The sequence below is a fragment of the Columba livia genome, chromosome 23, assembly GCF_036013475.1.
Source record: "Columba livia isolate bColLiv1 breed racing homer chromosome 23, bColLiv1.pat.W.v2, whole genome shotgun sequence".
NCBI classification, from domain to species: Eukaryota; Metazoa; Chordata; class Aves; order Columbiformes; family Columbidae; genus Columba; species Columba livia.
Window position 1 is genome coordinate 4,701,622 of NC_088624.1, and position 18,391 is coordinate 4,720,012.

Sequence of the window (18,391 nt, forward strand, 5' to 3'; positions counted from 1 at the left end):
GGAGGGCCCAGGGACCGGAGCATCCTCACGGTGCCACCGGGGCGGCTGGTGCCGGCCCCGTGCCGTGTTCCCGCCCCGAGGAAGGCAGGACCCCCGTCCTTTTCCAAATCTTTATTGTAAATAAATTCTGCGACATTGCAGGAGGCTCCCGGGGCCGAGCGAGGAGCCTGCGGCGGCTCCGGCATCGGCAGCTCCGGCGCGTCCCCAGCGCGTGCAAAGCAGGGGACGGGGCGCGGGCGTTTCGGGGGGCGGCGGAGGCCCCGGCCCACACCCGGGGCCCGTCCCGGTGGCGCGGAGCGAGCGGTGCGGGTGGCGAGCGGCTGGCGGGGAGGTGGCGGGGCGGGGGTTTGTCACCGCCCCGGTGTGCTTGTCCCCCACCGTGTGCCGGATGGGGCCCATGGGCGCAGCCCGCTGGGGGTCCTGGGGGGCTCTGGAAGCACTGGGGACCCCCCCTGTCCTGGCCATGGGCCCTTCCCGGCGCGGCCGCAGCGGCACCAGTGGCACCGCTTGACCTTACAGCATTAAAATCATTAAGAAAACCCCAATATTTATATATATATAATAATAATGTCCCCATACCCAGTGACAACAGTGGCTTCTTGCTCTGAAACAGGGGTGTCCCCTCACCGCAGGGACAACCCCGGCACTGTGGCCGTGACAGCTGTGGGGACATTGTGGTGACTGTGGGTGGGGGGTGAGTGAATTGGTCCAGACTCCCCCGTGCACACGGTGGCCCCAGGTCCCTGTGTCCCCCAGCCCATCACTGGTGTCATGCAAGGAGCCACCCAGCCAAGCCTGGGGACACCCAGCCACCATGTCCTGCGGTGACCTCCTGACGCCCTGGCACGCTGCTGGCCTGTCCCCTGTGTGGTGACACCACAGCCAAGGCACCCATGGGTGCTGCAGGCGCCCAGCTGGGCTGTCACGCAACACTGAGGCCACCATGTCCTTGGCACTGGCTGGCCTTGGGGACACCTCGGTCACCCCCACAGCAAAAGGACATGGTGGCATGTGGGGATACTGGGTGAGGGAGCGGATGGAGGTGACACAGGTTGTCATCTCCTGCTGAGTGTCACCAGCGGTGTCCCCCCTACAATGCTGAGTGTCACCAGTGGTGGAAGGGGCCTGTGTGGGTTGGGTGGCCCCACGGAGCCACCCCTTGGGGTGACATGTGCCACAGGGACGAGGTGACACTTCCCACCCAACTGCCATGGGGATGGGGGGGACACAGCACGTGCCACTCAGCCCTAAGTGCCAGGACTCACCCTGTCCCCAGCCCCAGGGTGGGCCCTGCTGTCACCTGCCCCAGTGCCACCAGTTTGGGCTTCAGCGGCCCCAGGGTGAGAGCCTGGCACCCATGGGTGCCCGTCCCCACTGCTGGGGACATCGGGGACACGTGGCCTTGACATGGTGGGGGAGATGATATTGGGGTGGGGACATCTGGGAGTGCAGACCTGGCCCCCCAGGATGTGGTACCTGGAGTGGGGGGTCACACGGCTCCCAGGCCCTGCACTGGGGGTACTGGGCTATACTGGGCTATACTGGGCTATACTGGGCTGCCGTTTGAGGGCCTCAGGCCCCAAAGCTGGAAGATGCTGGAAGGATGGGGGGGATGTGGGGCTGGGGGTCCCTCTCACCCCCACAGGTACATTCATCCCAGTGCTGGGGGGCCGGGGGTGCCCGTACATTCATGGCGGTGAGGTGGGGGTCGGGGTGGGGGGCCGGGTGCCCCCCCCGCTCTCCTCCTCGGCTGCACTCTCCCCGTTTAATTGCTGTTAATGAGGCGCTGGCGGGGGGGGTGTGGGGGGCAAAGCGGCCCCGCTCAGGCCCCCCCGGACCTGCAACACAGAAGTGGGGGTGCGTTTAGTGGGGGACGGTGACACTGGGGGGACACATGGGGGGACACTGAGCCGAAAAGAGCCAGCACGGGGGGGACTGCTGCCGGGCCCCCCCCCAACCCGCCTCCTCTTTAGAGCTGGGGGGGGCACAGAGATGGAGACAGCACGGCTGGACACACAGCGACACGGACAGACGGCCCGAGCGGGGCTCCCACGCCGTCAGGCTGCCGGACGGTGACGGTGACAGTGACGGTGACGAGGAGGAGATGATGGGGGGGGTGGTTACACTCCCTGCTGCGCCGGGTCGTACCTTCCGCGGCGGATGTTCCTTGGGGGGGTGGCGGGGGGAGAGGAGAGGAGCGTTAGTGCCACCCCCCTGTCCCCACCGTGTCCCCGCCGTGTCCCCCACTGTGTCCCTGGGCCTACAGGCAGCAGACGTGCACACACCCCCCACCCCATGCTCGGGGCAGACGTGGCCAGGGCTGAGCAAGGTGACAGTGACCCCTCCCAATGCCACATGCAGGCAGGGACACAGGGACCAGGCAGGGACATGGGGACCAGGCATCCCCCGCCCCCCAGGGGACCACAATGAAAGTGACACCCGACTTGGTGAGGGGGTGGCCGAGGTGTCCTCAAGAGGGCAGAGACCTGGCCCTGGCATGGTGACAATGCATGGGGGGGACATGGCCAGTGACAGCAGCAGAGGGGACGAGCCATGCGGTGGCTGCTTACTTAAATCCCCAGCCTGTCCCCCCCAGGACGATGGCAGCCACCAGCACGGCCCCCGCGATGGAGCCGATAATGATATTGGTGCCACTGGGACCTGTGACAGAGGGGACAGGAAGGAGGGGGCAGGGACACACATCAGTGGTGCAAGGGGGACACAAGGACACGGCCCCAGCACTGCGGGGACCTGAGAGGAGGGACAAGACCCAGCGGTGCCCAGCTGAGCCGCGGCACTGAGGGATGGTGACACCAGGGGGACAGTGACACTGGGGAAATTGTGGCACTGAGAGGATGGTGACACCGGGAGGATGGTGACACCGGGGGGATGGTGGCACTGGGGGGATGGTGGCACCGGAAGGATGGTGACACTGGGGGGATGGTGACACCAGAGGGATGGTGGCACCGGGGGGATGGTGGCACTGGAAGGATGGTGACACTGGGTGGATGGTGGCACCGAGGGGATGGTGACACCGGGGGGATGGTGGCACCCGGGGGATGGTGGCACCAGGAGGATGGTGACACCGGGGGGATGGTGACACCAGCCACCCTGGGGGTGGGTGGGGACAAAGTGGGACACCCAGCCCGTGGGGACGGGGACTCGGGGACCCCCCGCCATGGGGCACACGGACCCTTGTATCGCTCGGTCTCCCCCGTCGGCTTCGGCTCGGGGATGGGGTCGTACACGCTGCAGTCCTTCCCCGTCCACTCCGCCCGGCAGATGCACTTGCCCTCGTTGCTGCAAACCTGCGAGGGGACAGTGTCATGCCCTGCTGCCGTGACACCCCCCTTGTCCCCTTTGTCCCCAACTGTGTCCCTCACCCCATGGTCGAAGCAGATCTTCCCGTCCCAGCTGCCGGGGCAGGAGCTGAAGTTAAAGGCGCTGGCTGGAAGGCATTTGTGGTCGAGACACAACATGCCGGGCCCGCAGGGCGTCCCGTCCTCCACGTAGCTCAGGTCTGAGCCGTCCACCAGCTGCACGTGGCCTCCCCTGTGCGACAACGGGTGACACCGGGACCCCGCGCGGCCCGGGGACGTCTCTGTCCCCACGGCACCAGCACCCACCTGCAGTCCACGTAGCGGTTCTGGTGGAAGAAGGTGGTGGTGGCGATCTCGCCGCTGAGCTCGCCCAGCCGCGGCGCGCCCGAGATGTTGGCGCAGAGGAGGAAGCCGCAGAGCACGTCCCTGCGAGGCAGTGGTGGCATCACCGGCGCGGGCGGGTGGCGCCCGGGAGGGGACACAGGGGACGGGGTCACTCACTGCTTGTTGCACTGCAGCCAGCCCAGGCCCTCGCGCCCGCAGTTGCCCCTCTCGGTGCCCTCCACGTTCAGCTTCTCGTAGCAGAAGCGCTCAGCCGAGCCTGCGAGAAAACCAGTGTCACCCGCTTGTCACCTGCTGTCCCCCCCTTGCCCTGGCAGAGGCCCCCAGGGCTGGCACTCACCGCGGCCCCACAGCGCGTTGCATTGCCGGTCTCTGGTTTTGCAGCGCCCGCCATAGCACCGGCCCTGGGGAGCAGGGAGGGCGTGACGGGGCTGGGGGGCTTCACACGCGGGTAGGGGGACAATGACCCCCCCACCACACACGTGCTTGGCCCTGGGGCCACCACCCCACTGTGCACGGGCATGGGGCAGGTTTGCAGGGACCAGGGAGCCATGGGATGGGGCCCCAAGTATGGTGCACGTGGGAGTTTTGCACGGTGCGCACAGCAGGTTTGCACGGTGCACGTGGGAGTTTTGCACGGTGCGCACAGCAGGTTTGCACAGTGCATGTGGCAGGTTTCATGGTGCATGTGGGAGCTTTGCATGGTGCATGTGGGAGTTTTGCACACTACATGTGGCATGTTTCACGGTACATGTGGCAGGTCTCACGGTGCATGTGGCAGGTTTGCATGGTGCATGTGGCAGGTCTCACGGTGCATGTGGCAGGTTTCACGGTGCATGTGGCAGGTTTACACAGCCACAACGTCAGTGCACATGGCCGAGGGCGGCCGGTGGTGCCCATCACTGCGGGTGCGTTTGCACAGGGCAGCAGCACATGGGCAGGAAAAATGACCAGGTCCAGGGGCCAAGGCCACACGCTCATGGGGAGGTGGGTGGCACGGGGACCACAGCCCGGCTCGCACAGTGTGGGGACGATGAACCAGTGCCCAGGGAGGGCTCAGGGACCATGGCTGCTGGGGATCCAGCTCGCCCCAAAACCCCGGCTACGTGTGCAGGCTCAGCCGTGGCTGCAACCGCCAACATGGCCAAGCACCAGGACACTGGAGCCCACAGGGACCTGCTGGAGTCCAAGGGACGTGTCCGAGCCCAAGGGACGTGTCCAAGCCCAGGGGATGTCCCCAGGCTCCATGGGGACATACTTGAGTCCCATGGGATGTGCCAGAGCACGTGGGGATCTGCCGGAGCCCACAGGGACGTGTCACAGCCCCATGGGATGTGCCTGAGCCCACAGGGATGTGTCCAACCCGGGGACGTGTCTGAGCTCACTGGACATGCCCAAACTCCACAGGACATGCTGGACTCCCACAGGACATGCTGGACTCCCACAGGACATGCTGGAGCCCCATGGGATGTGCCCAAGCCCCATGGGACATGCCCGAGCCCCACAGGACGTGCTGGAGCCCCATGGGACTTGCCCAAGTCCCATGGGACATGCCCAAGCCCCACGGCCATGTCCCACCACGCCGGGCTGGACTCACCTGCTCGTTTTCGCAGAAGTACCCATCCAGCTTGTGGAGGTTGGGGGGACACTGGGGAGGACACAGAGGACAGGTGACACCATACAGCCCCACGGCGTGTCCCCCCGTGTCCCCCCACAGCCCGGCTCACCTGGCTGGAGTCCCCAGTGCAGGTCTCAGGGATGTCACACTCGTTCACGGCCTCTCGGCAGGACACGCCGCGCGGCTCGTACTGTGCCAGGGGACGAGCATCAGGACCCCGGCACAGGACCCCCGGCACAGGACCCCCGGCACAGAACCGCAGCCGTGGGGGCACCAGCTCGGCCCCTCAGCCCCTCACCTTGCAGCCCTTGCAGCACAGCCCGTCGCTGCACATGGCGTCGTGGGTCAGCGTGCACTTCTTGCAGCAGTTGCCCCCGCTCTTGGCGCACTCCTGCCAGGACAGCAGTCAGCACCGCGTCACCCCCCAGCACCGCACGTCACCGAATGTCACCCCCGGCCCCGCTCACCGCCAGCGTGCCGCAGTCGCACTCCTCGCCCGCCTCCACGAAGCCGTTGCCGCACTCCGGAGGGTCCAGGAGCTGTTGGGACCAAGGAGAAGGGGGACAAGAGCTCTGGGTGGGGGTCCCCAAGCCAGGTGCTGTGGTGAGTCCCCTCTTTTTGGGAATCACATCCCCAGGGGGACAGCAGGACCCCCAAACTGATTGTGTTTTGCCGTCAAGGGCGAGGGTCTGACTGTTCCCCACTGGGTTCGACACCAGCCCTGTGACCTTGGACATGGCAGGGGCTGAGGGGACCGCGAGTCCCAAGGGACCCTGAGAGCCACCCCCGGGACATCGCTCCCCACTCTGTGACGGTCACCGCGGGGGGGTCATGGGGCCGTTACCTTGAGGGGTTTGTTGAAGAGGCAGCTGCCGCCGCCGTCCTGCAGGAACTGGTTGTACTCGTCAATGCTGCAGCGGGAGAACTTGTGCGGGAGGTGGTACCTGCGGGGCGGGGGCCACCATCACCCCCCCTGCACCACCCCGCCGGGCACGGCTGTCACCCAACACAGGGCAGGACCTTCGGCGACGTCCCCGCTGGCTGCGGTGACGTGGGGCACGCGGGGAACGGTGGCAGCGCCACCCCGAGCGGGCACCCACCCTGTGTCCTCCATGATACAGCCCAGCCACGAGTCCGGACAGCGGCAGTCCCCTGGGAGAGAGGACAGGGGCTGGGGTGCCGGCTGTCCTACCGCCAGCTCGGTGGCACCGCAGGGTCCCCTCATTGTCCCCACCCTGCTGCCGGGGGTGCCGGGTACCTGCTGCCGTGTGGTGCTTGTTCCACATCATGCCCACGTTCTGCCCCAGCGTCTGCACCAGCGTCACGGCCATGAACGCCACGTTGCCATACTGCACGGGAGGGACGGGGCTGTCACCGCAGGGATTCCCCTGTCCCCGGCCCGCTCTCCTGGCGGGTTCGCAGCACCCACCTCATTGACACCCCCGGCGCGGGTGGGTGAGCAGATGCCCCCAACGAAGGCGGCGCCGCTGCGGCTGCTCTGAAACGTCCGACCCCTGTGAGGAAGAGGATGGTGGGGACAGGGGACAGCAGCGCCCGGCCCCGGGGAGGTGACGCAGCCGCGGTGCTCACGAGAAGAGGTGGACGGTGTCACTCTGCTCCGCCAGCCCCTCGCGCCGGTACTTGACGAACTCATTGAGGGTCTCCAGGGAGTCCTCCCCCACGCGGATCCGGTCCTCCGAGGCCCACGTCTCCATGGCCACCAGCACGATGCGGGTGTTCAGCTGCTCCTTGTAGATCTGCAGGGACGAGGGGATGGTGCTGGGGATCAACGTCCCCCAGGGACAGACCCACAGGTGCCAAGGACAAACCCCTGGGGACAAACTCACCAGGAGCTGGGGACAATGACCCCAGGGACAAACCCACCAGGTACCAGGGACTAACCCACCAGGTCCCACACCCAAACCTCCCTCAGGGACAAAACCAGCAGGTGCTGGAGACCAAAACCCTGGGGACAAACCCACCAGTGCTGGGGACAGTTCCCTGCAATTCAAAGCCACCAGGAGCTGGGGATAAGCCCTCTGGTGATGAGCCCACCAGCTGATGGGGACAACCCCAGGGACAAACCCATCGGCTATGAGGGACGAGCCCCACAGGGACAAACGGCATTAGGGGCAAAGCCACCAGGGACAAACCCACCAAGTACTGGGGACAAACCCATCATGTGCTGGGGACCAGCCCCTCCATGGACAAGCCCACCAGGGCCCACCCTCCTGGAGACAAACCCACCAGTGGGGACAGTCCCCTGCAGGACAAATCCCCTGGGGACCAGCCCCCCAGGAGCCAAACCCTCTCACCATGTCAGCCAGGTTGACCACGGACTTGGCGAAGTTGCTGGTGAGAACCACGGACTTGCGGAGCTGCAGGAACTGGGGGGGCAGCAGGGGACAGGTTGGGCTGGAGGGGCTCACCGTGACCCCCACCCCACCCCCGGGACCCCCCATTTACCAGCTGATGGTCGTTCACCACGGCCAGCTCGATGTACTTGGTCTCGCTGTGAACCGTGTGCTGGGCTCGGCGGACCTGGGTGGGAACGCAGGGTAAGGATGCGCCCGCCAGGGGACAAGGACAGGGCTGTCACCCCTCTTGTGGCTGCCTGTGGCCCCCCAGGGGTAACTGGGGTGCACGGACCGGAGGACCCAGCTGGGTGGGCTTGGGGATGGGTTGCAGTGTCACCGGTGCTGCGGAGCATCCCTGAGCCCGTGTTCTGCCACTGTGTCCCCAGCACCCACCAACCAGCCCAGCCGCACTGTGGACGAGTGGCACTCAGAGGCCAACGAGGGTCAAGTGTCCTTGTCCCCCGTTCCTTCCCGGTGTCCCCGCTAACCTGCCGCCGCCGCCGCAGCTTTGGTAACCCGCCCGCGAGGTGCTGGTTCAGCGCAGGGAAGAGGCAGCCTGGAGGGAAGGGACAGAGGTGACAGGGCATAGGACATGGGGCCACCAAGGCCACTGTCACCAGTTCTTGGGGACGAGTGCCGGCTCCACACAAAGGCTCACCCGGTTGGGCACAGCTGGGGACACGCTGGACGATGTGTGGTCGAAGGCCCTGCTGTGAGGAGACGAATGTCACGGCCACACGTGGATGTGACAGCGTGGAGTGGGGACAGCCACGTCCCCATGGCTGTCCCTGAGCTGCAGCCAGACCCACTGGGCTGCAGTGGGGAAACTGAGGCAGGGACAGCACAGGCACCACCGCTCACCTGCCCGTGCTCGGCGCCCGCCTGGGGCTCGATCAGGTAGGTGGCTCGGCCGTCCGAGAACACCCCGCTGCAAAGGGAGACGGGGGTGATGGGGCGCAGGGGTGCAGCCCCCCGGCCCCGCCGTCCCGCCGGGTGTGGGTACTCACTGCAGGCCGTGGCAGCTGGAGAGAGCGGCGAAGGAGCGGGGCTGCCCCCGGAGCCGGCCCTGGTAGTAGCAGTGCTCCCCCGCGCCCTGCCCGGGGGAACAGGCGCTGAGCCCCCGCACGCTGCCCCGCGTCCCCGCCCGTCCCCCCACCATCCCCAGGCTCCTGCACTGGGGGCTTTGGGGTTCGCTGCCTGTCACCCCTGAGGTGCATTTGTCACCCAGGTGAGCACCCAGCGCTGCCCCAGGCAGGGTGGGCAGCACTTGCTGAAACACCCTGGGCAGCACCCACAGGAGGTGGATCCCCCCCATCACCCATGGGGCAGCACCCCAATGCATGGGCTGGGCACCCCAGGGGCTGGGGGACCCCAGGGGCACAGGGACACCCCAAGACGGGAGGGGGTGGAGATGCTGAGCTGCTGGTATCTGATCCTGGACCTCCTCTGGACTGAGAAATCTGCCACTGCAACCCCAGAGCTGGCACGGCACGGTGTGACAGAGAGCGGCATGGCATGGCGCAGTATGGCACGGTCCAGCACGGCACAGTGTGACACATCATGGCATGGTACAGCATGGCACAGTGTGACAGTTTGGTGTGGTGTGGCAGTTTGGCGCGGTGTGACAGTTTGGCGCGGTATGACAGTTTTGCACGGTGTGACGGTTTGGCGCGGTGTGACAGTTTGGCGTGGCACGGCGCGGCACGCAGCTCACCGTGCTGTGGCTGCCGTTGCTGCCCACGCCGACGTGTCGCTCCACGTAGTGGGAGGCGATGAGGTGGCTGTGGGGAGCCGGGGGTGAGAGGCCGCGGGGTGGGGAGGAAGAGGAGGAGGAGGAAGAGGAGGAGGAGGGAGGCGGCAGCACCCATCAGCAGCACCTCATGGTTCACCCACCCACGCACGGGGCATCACCCGGCATGGGATGCTCTGGGTGGGCAGTGGGACCCCACGAGCCCTTCTCCCCAAACCTGCAGCCCAATGAGCTGGGATGACCCTGCACAACCCACCCCATCCCAGGGACCCCCGGCCTCACCACCCCCTCCCGCTGCTGGGGGGACAGCAGCAGCCCCACAGTGGGTGTCCCCAGCCCCACGGTGAGTGTCCCCAGCCCCACGTGGTTATCCCCAACCCCACAGTGTCCCCAGCCCCACAGTGGGTGTCCCCAGCCCCATGGTGAGTGTCCCCAGCCCCACGTGGGTGTCCCCAGCCCCACAGTGTCCCCAGCCCCACGTGGTTGTCCCCAACCCCACAGCAGATGTCCTCATCCCCACAGATGGTGTCTCCAGCCCCACAGTGGGTGTCCCCATCCCCACAGTGGGTGTCCCCAACCCCACAGCAGGTGTCCCCAAACGCACAGTGGGTGTCCCCATCCCCACAGTGAGTGTCCCCAACCCCACAGCAGGTGTCCCCAACCCCACAGCAGGTGTCCCCAAACCCACAGTGGGTGTCCCCATCCCCACAGCGGGTGTCCCCAACCCCACAGTGGGTGTCCCCATCCACACAGCGGGTGTCCCGAACCCCACATTGGGTGTCCCCATCCTCACAGCTGATGTCTCCAACCCCACAGCTGATGTCCCTAGCTCCACAGCAGGTATCCCCAGCCCCACGACAGGTGCCCCCAGCCCCACGGCAGGTGTCTCCAGCCCCACAGCAGGTGTCCCCAGCCCCACGGTGGGTGTCCCCACCCCGCTGGGACCCCCATGCTCTCACTGGTTCAGGCGCAGGTCGAGGGTGAAGGCCGAGCCGAAGGCGTGCACCACGAAGCTCACCTGTGCCAGGTGCAGACCCTGCCAGAGAGATGGAGCCGTCAGCGCCCCCCGTGCCGGCCGCCCCACAGAAATTACAAATGAAAATGATTAAAAAACCCAGCCTAATACGCAGCCTCTAAAGGTGTACTTCTATTTTTAATCCGCAAAAATTCAACATAAAAGAAAATGCTGTTTTTTTTTTTCACCGAAATCCTCACTCCGGCAGTGCCGGGACGGCACCCGCGGCCCATCGCCCGCCCCGTCGGGAGCCGCGCTTGGGGCTGCTGGAGCTCTGCCCCCGGCTGCGCCGCCGCTCCTGACCTAATTCCTGCGGCAGCGGCCGCGCTCTGCGGCGCCCGAGACCCGGCGGACCCGCCGCACGGGTGAGCGCCCAGCGCCAGCGGCCTGTCCCCTCCCGGGGCCCTGTCACCTCCCGGGGGCCCTGTCCAATCCCGGGGTTCTGTCCCCTCCCGGGGGTCCTGTCCCCTCCCGGGGTCCTGTGCCCTCCCGGGGCCCTGTCACCTCCCGGGGGTCCTGTCCCCTCCCGGGGGCCCTGTCCCCTCCCGGGGCCCTGTCACCTCCCGGAGCCCTGCCCCCTCCCGGGGCCCTGTCACCTCCGGGGATCCTGTCCCCTCCCAGGGGGCCTGTCCCCTCGCCGGGCCCGGGGTGCCGCTCGGGACAGTGACAGGGGGACAAGGACTCCTTTGCCACCGCGCAGCACCCTGGGGAGAGCCCGTCCCAGCCAGGTCCGTGTCCAGCGGCTCCCGGGGCTTTGCTGGTGCCGACCCGGAGCCCCCGGGCTCGTGGCCGCTCCATCCCCCGCCACGTCCCGGCTTAACACCTCCCGAAAACCCACCAGGCCGGCAGCGGCCCCGCCGCCCCGGCATTTCCCGGCGTCCGGTGGTTTTACTTAATGCTGGGTTTAAATCACCTTTGTGGCAATTGCAGCTCATTATTTCGCCTTTTATCCGGCGAGGACGGGGGGATCGATGCGCGCCGGCCGCCGCAGCCGCCAGCGCCTCTTTGAAAGCATCGACTCCCTCCCCGTGCCGGACGGGACGCGGGTGCCGGCTCCCCGAAAAGCTGGGCAAGGCAGCCGCCTGCCCGGGGTGAAGGTCACGGCCGGTGCGGGTGAGGGGGGACAACGGCTGCGGTTGTGGGACAGCAGCGGCTGGGACACGCGGGGCTGCTCCCGTGTGGCCTGGGGAGCCAGGAACCCGCTCATTCCCCAGGAGCCCTGTCTGCTGCCTCCCTGCCCGCTCCCTGGTGCTCCCTGCCCGCTCCCTGCCTGCACCCTGCCCACTCCCTGCCCGCTCCCTGGTGCCCCCTGCCCTCTCCCTGCCTTCACCCTGCCTGCACCCTGCCCGCTCCCTGCCTGCTCCCTGCCTTCACCCTGCCTGCACCCTGCCCGTTCCCTGCCTGCTTCCTGCCCGCACCCTGCCCGCTCCCTGCCCGCTCTCTGCCTGCTCCCTGCCGTCCCGCTCCCATTTCATCTCTCCAACGCCCACACGCACCCATACCCACATTTAACGGGATTTTTGGGCCCACACGGGTGCCTCGCTGTGGGGACGGTGGTCGCACCATCCCCAGGGGCTGGAGGCTCCGGTTCGGATGCCGGTGCCCACACGTGTGCTGGGGAGGGCCAGGCTGGTGCCAGCAGCTGCCGGGGGGGCACCCACCCAGCCGGGGACCCCAGAAAGAGAGAGGGCGGGGGGCTGGTTCACTTACGGGGCCTCCTCCTCCTCCCGACTCATTCCGGACCCTGGTGTCCAGCTGGTGCTTCGGCACTTCGCCCCCCGCGCTCTGTCCCACCAGCCGGCTGGGGTGGGTGACCTGGGAAGCCACCCGCCCGTCCTGCCAGCCGGCACGGGGGGGCCTGCGCGGCAGCGAGCCGGCCTGCGCCGCGGGACCTGCGACACGGACCCGTCACCGCGGCTGGGGAGGGACACGGGGGCTGGGGACACGGGGGCTGGGGGGAGGAGGGCTGGGGATGAAGAGGGATGGGGACATGGGGGCTGGGGATGAGGAGGGATGGGGATGAGGAGAGATGGGGACACGGAGGCTGGGGACAAAGAGGGATAGGGACATAGGGGCCGGGTGTGAAGAGGGCTGGGGCATGAGGACTGGGGACATGGGTGCTGGGGATGAGGAGGAATAGGTATGAAGAGGGATGGGGACACAGGAGCTGGGGACAGGGGTCTGGGGGTGAGGAGGGATGGGGATGAAGAGGGATGGGGACATGAGAACTGGGAACATGGGTGCTGGGGATGAGGAAGGATAGGGACGAAGAGGGATGGGGACGAAGAGGGATGGGGACATGAGAACTGGGGACATGGATGCTGGGGATGAGGAGGGACGGGAGACATGGTCGAGGGGTGACCCAAGTGTGGCATTGCATCCCAAAGGGGACATTCGTGTCCTGGAGGGGATAGCCAGGGGCCATGGAGGGTGGGTATAGGGATATGTCCCGGGGTGGATGGCTGGAGGATGCGGGAGGGACACCCAGGTGTGGTGGAGTGTCAGGAGGGGACACTCAGGAAGCACAAGGTGGGGTGGGTGCCCAGGGGATGTGGGGGACCAGTATGGGGACACATCACGGAGGGGAATCACAGGGGGCCGCAGATACAGTGACACGTCCTGGAGGGACACGCAGGGGACACTGGTGGCTGGTAAAGAGACACATCCCAGAGAGGGGCACCCAGGGGACACGGGGGACCCAGGGGACATGAGGGGACTTGTGAACGCCATTGCACCTGGAGGACGTGGGGGGGCTGGGCACGGCAGCACATCCTGGGGAGGGACACCCAGGGGACAGGGAGAGCAGGGATGGGGACACATCCCGAGGGGACACCCAGGGGACATAGGGAGCCAGTCCGGAGACATAACACAAGGGGACATGGAGGGCTGCGATGGGGACACCTCCTAAGGGGACATCCAGGGGACATGGGGGGCTGGTAGGGGGACACCTCCTAAGGGGACATGGAGAGCCTCTATGGGGACACCCCTCAGAGGGGACACTGAGGGGACAGGAGCGCTGGTGTGGGGACACCTCTGGACGGGACACAGCCCAAGGGGACACGGAGGGCCCTATAGGGACATCTCCGGGGGGAGACACCAAGGAGACACCGATACAGGGACCATCCCAGCGGGGACATGAAAGGCTGCGGTGGGGCCACCTCGGCAGGGGACCCCGGGGACCGGGGGTCGGGGCGGTGGGGCCCGCGGGGCGGCAGGTGCGGGGGGACCCGGCCCCTCCCGGGGCGCTGCGGGGCGGCGCTGCGGAAAAATGTGTCGATGCAGCGAAAAAGCCGCAGCGGCGGCGGGGCCGGGAGCGCGACCGGGGCGGTACCGGCAGCGGCGCGATGGCGGGGCCGGGGATGGCGGTACCGGGACCTACCTGCCCGCGGGGTGAGCGAGAGCAGCGCGGCGAGCAGCCAGCCCCGCAGCGGCCTCATGGCTCCCTCATAATCCGAGCGCGGCCGCGCCGGGCCCGCCGAGCCGGGGACCGTCCTGCCCGTGCTGCCGCTCCCCGCGCCCCGGGCCGGGCAGCAGCGGCCGCCGGGCCGGGAGCGCCGCCCCTGCACGCGCACACGGCACCGGCCCCCCCGGCCGCCCCCCCCGCCCCCCGCCCGCCGACACCGGCACCGGCAGCGCCCGCCCCGCTCCGCCCCCCGTGTCCCCCCGCCCCGGCTGCCGCAGCGCCGCTGGCAGCCCCGCGGCATTGCAGAGCCCGCACCGGCACCGGGGACCCCGCTGTCACATCCCTGCTCGGCACCGGGGACCCCGGTGTCGCATCCCGCCCCGGCACCGGGGACACTGCTGTCACATCCCTGCCCGGCACCGCAGCCCCCGCGCTGTCACATCCCTGCCCGAGACCGGGGACTCCGCTGTCACATCCCGCCCCGGCACCGGAGTCCCCCGCTGTCACATCCCGCCCCGGGACCGGAGACCCCGCTGTCACATCCCGCCCCGGGACCGGATTTCCCCCGGTGCCACATCCCGAGCCGGTACCAGAGCCTCGCCAGCCACACCAGGCTCCCCAGCTGGTACCAGACCCCCCCATCAGTACCACATCCCTCCCCGGTTCTGGACACCCTCTGGTACCAAATCCCTCCCCAGTACTGGAACCCCTCAGCAGCACATCTCTGCCCGGTACCGCAGCCCCCCGGTACCACAACCCTCCCTGATACTGGAGCCCCCCAGTACCACATCTCTCCCCAGTACCAGGCCCCCAAAGTACCACATCCCGAGCCAGTACCGGAGCCCCCCAGTACCACAACCCTCCCTCATAACGGAGCCCCCTGTACCGCATCCCTCCCCAGTGCTGAAACCCCTCCCAGTACCGCATCTCTCCCTAGTACTAGAGCCTTGCCAGCCCCCACTGGGCTCACCAGCTGCTACTGGACCCCCCATGAGTACCCAGCCCGCCAGCCAGTGAAAGGCCCCGACCCACCACTACCAGACCCCCCCAACCAGTACTGAACCCCCCAGGACATCCCCACACCAGTACAGACCCCAGCTGGGACTGGGGTGCTCCAGCCAGCACCAGCCCCCAGCCAACACAGAACCCCAGCACACCAGTACTGACCCCCCAGCCAGTACTGGGTCCCCAGCTGGGACTGGGGCCCCCACCCCATCCTGAGCCCCCCCAGGTGGAACTGAGTCCCAAACTGGTCCCAGAGCCCCAGCCAGTACCAGAGCCCCTCCAGACAGCACTGGGGCTTCCAGCTCGTAGAGTCCCCAGCCAGCACCTGAGCCCCCAGCCATTACCAGAGCCCCCAGCTGGAACTGAAGCCCCCCAACCAATACCAAGCCCCCCCAGCTGGCACTTGGTCCCCAGCTGCTCCCAGGTGGGTGCTGCAAGGCCAGTTCCTCACCTGGGGATAATGGAATGGGGTTTAGGGGAAAAAAACCCAATAGACTGCTGCTGATCTTGTAGCAGGGCAGCGCTGTGGGGTGGGGGTGCAGCACCATGGGAGGGTGACACCCAGCCCCACACAGCCGGGGACACCCATGGCAGGGACCGTCCTGGGGGGCATGGGGGAGGACTGAGCCCCAAGGTGACAACAGTGCCACGAGCACAGGGAGTACCTGTCCCCATGTGGCAGAAATGGGGCCGGGGGTGGGACAGGGATGCTCTGTAGACCATCAGCCTCCTGTTCTGCTCCTGGACCTGCTCAAGGCTGTCCCCAGGAGGTGCTGGCTGTCCTCAGGGCTTGCTTGGTGTCCCCATGGGGCGCTGGGTGCCCCAGGAGGTGCTGGGTGTCCCCAGGTGGGTGCTGGGTGTCCCCAGGGGGCGCTGGGTATCCCAAGGGGGTGCTTGGTGTCCCCATGGGATGCTGGGTGCCTCCAGGTGTGCTGGCTGTCCCCATGGGGTGCTTGGTGTCCCCAGGGGGTGCTTGGTGTCCCCAGGGGTGCTGGGTGTCCCCAGGGGGTGCTGGGTGTCCCCAGGTGTGCCGGGTGTCTCCATGGGGCACTGGGTGTTCCCAGGGGGTACTGGCTGTCCCCAGGGGTGCTGACTGTCCCCAGGGGTGCTGACTGTCTCCAGGTGAGTGCTGGGCGTCCCCACCAACACGATGTGAAGCCCCTGCCAGTGTTTGACCAGGGGACAAGGGGCACAGCTCGGCCACCACGGTGCCCCGGGGCAGTGGGGCACTCGAGGCACTTGGGCGTCCCCCCTCACCGAAGACAGCACCACCCCGGGAAGGCCCTGGAGCCCCCAGAAAGACCAAGCTGGGGTCCTGCACCCCCGGTTCGCATCCCCCATCTTCCTCCAGGACAACTCATCCCACTTTTAAACCTTTTTGCCCCATTTTGTGTCACCACCCCAGCTCAACCTGTCCCGTGCTGCCCCAGGTCGGGCTCCAGCCCCTCCCCAGGGCAGCCAGCACCGGGGGGTCCCCGCATTTTTTGGGGGTCATCACTGCACCCACCTCCTCCTCCCAGCACCTCCCACGGCCACGATGGACCCAGGGGAAGGATCCTGGGTGCGCCAGCACCCAACCCCGCTCCACGGGGCATCAAGGAGCCACACGGGCACATGTCCCCCCTCCCCACGGACCCCCCGCCAGCCCCTGCGCCCGCTCCCTTCTCTCCACAGGACTCAGCACCCACGGGTGACAAAAGCCTCTGGGTGCCCGGTGGTAGCTCTGCAGCTCAAAGCCGCCGGGGTTGCCTTGCTGGGGAGTCTGTTGAGCGTTTTCAGCAGCGAGTCACGGCAACGGGCCCCTCGCCACCAAAACCCACCAAAACACGCTCGTTACCAGCAGCTTTCATTTGCATCACTTCTGTGCGAAATTGGGGGCCAGCAGCACTTGGGGGTGGGTGGGAAGGCAGGACAGGGGTGTGCAGAGGGGAGGGATCACCGGGGGACACAAACCCCAGCCCTTCTCCTCTCCCGCTCACCTCGTTATCATCAAGGCTTTGAGGAGCCTTAATGAACCGACTCCTGCAGCAGCTCCAGGATGGACGGGCAGCAGGTCCATCTCAGCCTGGGTGCAGCAGAGGAGCTGCTGGGGGGTCACGGTCAGGTTGGGGGTCACATCCACCCCTCAGCATCACCCACGCACGGGGGCTGACACACACGTGTGGGGGGAAGCGTCTCCCACGCAGGTTTTGTCACAGCTGCAGGGGAACAGGCTCCGGGAAATGCTGATTGTCTCCTTGGCCACACTGTGGTGGTTCCAGGGCCCCCATCAGCCCCACATCCCCTCCCGTGGGGCTTGGTAGCGCCCAAAGCCCCGACCTCTGCCCTCAGGCCTTTGTCTGCCTCCAGTAATTAGTCCAAATGCAGCAAACGAGGTGAGGAGCGTGCAGCACCAAGCGCAGCTTGGCCGAACCAGCAGCTGCTCTGCAGGGGCACCAGCCCCCGCGGTCCCCACACTGTGATGACAAAGGGGACAGGGGCTCCGCAGGATGGGTCTGCACTCGGTGACAGGGAGTGTATCTGACCCAAGGTGTGAACAGCCCCTGAGGGTCCACAAGGCAGCTCACACAGGCCACAAGAGCGGGGACACCCATGACAACCGGATATTAAAAAATATCCAATATTAGATTGGATCTTAGGAACAATTTCTTCCCAAAGGGCTGTGGGGCACTGGAACAGGCTGCCCAGGGCAGTGCTGGAGTCACCATCCCTGGAGGGTTGGCCAGACGGACATGAGGTTCTCAGGACACGGGGCAGTGCCAGGGGTGGGTTATGGTTTGACTCTTGAGGGTCTCTTCCAACCAAAATGATTCCGTGATTCTATGATGTAGGTCACTGGCCAACACAAGGAGTGGACAAACAGCAACCATGGCCCCCTTCCCCACCATGGAAGGGCCAAGCTTGGTGAAGGACGCCCATCCTCGCCCATCCTCATCCTCAGCTCACCTCCCAACACCCTCTCTGCTAAGGTCACTGCTCACTGCCCACTCCCCTGAGCAATGCTGCCATGAAACAATCCAGTCTTTGAGGAGGACAACTGGCCACCTCGAGCCTTGGTCACATCCACCATGCTGGAGTGACGTGTCCTTGGGTCACTCTGTGGCCGGGCCACCCCTCGTGCTGCCCGAGAGACACCAGTCACTCCCTCCAGCAGACTGAGCACACCAAGGCATTGGCCAGTTGGCTCACTGAGCTGGTTTCTACTGCTCTGCCAGGGATTATCCTCCAGCTGGGACAGCGAGTGATCACAAGGACATGGCCACAGCAGAGCCCCACACCTGGGGTGGTTCAGCTCCTGGCACAGCTTTGCTCACAGAGTCCCAGAGTGTCAGGGGTTGGAAGGGCCCTGGAAAGCTCATCCAGTGCAATCCCCCCATGGAGCAGGAACACCCAGATGAGGTGACACAGGAAGGTGTCCAGGCGGGTTGGAATGTCTGCACAGAAGGAGACTCCACAACCCCCTGGGCAGCCTGGGCCAGGCTCTGCCACCCTCACCAGGAACAAGTTGCTTCTCATCTTTCAGTGGAACCTCCTGTGTTCCAGTTTGCACCCATTGCCCCTTGTCCTGTCACTGGTTGTCA

General features: G+C 66.6%; 1 protein-coding gene across 2 annotated transcripts; it reads right to left on the reverse strand.

The window, feature by feature from the left end:
* Nucleotides 1-96: 96 nt before the first annotated feature.
* On the reverse strand, nucleotides 97-13,990 carry ADAM11 (ADAM metallopeptidase domain 11). Of its 2 annotated transcripts, none has more exons than XM_065039859.1 (26): nucleotides 13,782-13,990; nucleotides 12,113-12,294; nucleotides 10,347-10,423; nucleotides 9,352-9,418; nucleotides 8,645-8,730; nucleotides 8,499-8,565; nucleotides 8,296-8,344; nucleotides 8,126-8,193; nucleotides 7,747-7,821; nucleotides 7,596-7,667; nucleotides 6,871-7,037; nucleotides 6,710-6,794; nucleotides 6,539-6,629; nucleotides 6,381-6,432; nucleotides 6,125-6,224; nucleotides 5,748-5,819; nucleotides 5,579-5,671; nucleotides 5,390-5,470; nucleotides 5,260-5,310; nucleotides 4,003-4,066; nucleotides 3,822-3,921; nucleotides 3,627-3,746; nucleotides 3,384-3,552; nucleotides 3,194-3,308; nucleotides 2,571-2,661; nucleotides 97-2,166 (listed from the first exon to the last, which is right to left on the reverse strand). In XM_065039859.1, the coding sequence occupies exons 1-26, from the start codon at nucleotides 13,837-13,839 to the stop codon at nucleotides 2,121-2,123; spliced, it is 2,298 nt and encodes a 765-aa protein (XP_064895931.1). In that variant the 5' UTR covers nucleotides 13,840-13,990; the 3' UTR covers nucleotides 97-2,120. The 2 variants fall into 2 exon arrangements, with proteins under 2 accessions (XP_064895931.1, XP_064895930.1); XM_065039858.1 differs by having other exon boundaries at nucleotides 8,296-8,347.
* Nucleotides 13,991-18,391: the final 4,401 nt, after the last annotated feature.

Bases quoted from the DNA above. Each gene is read 5' to 3' on its own strand.
- ADAM11 (XM_065039858.1), bottom strand. From the start codon at position 13,839: ATGAGGCCGCTGCGGGGCTGGCTGCTCGCCGCGCTGCTCTCGCTCACC. The intron at 8,194-8,295 runs GTGAGCCTTTGT...CCTTCCCTCCAG, and splicing joins CCCCAGCTGTGCCCAACCGG to GCTGCCTCTTCCCTGCGCTG. The intron at 4,067-5,259 runs GTGAGTCCAGCC...CCTGCTCCCCAG, and splicing joins ACTTCTGCGAAAACGAGCAG to GGCCGGTGCTATGGCGGGCG.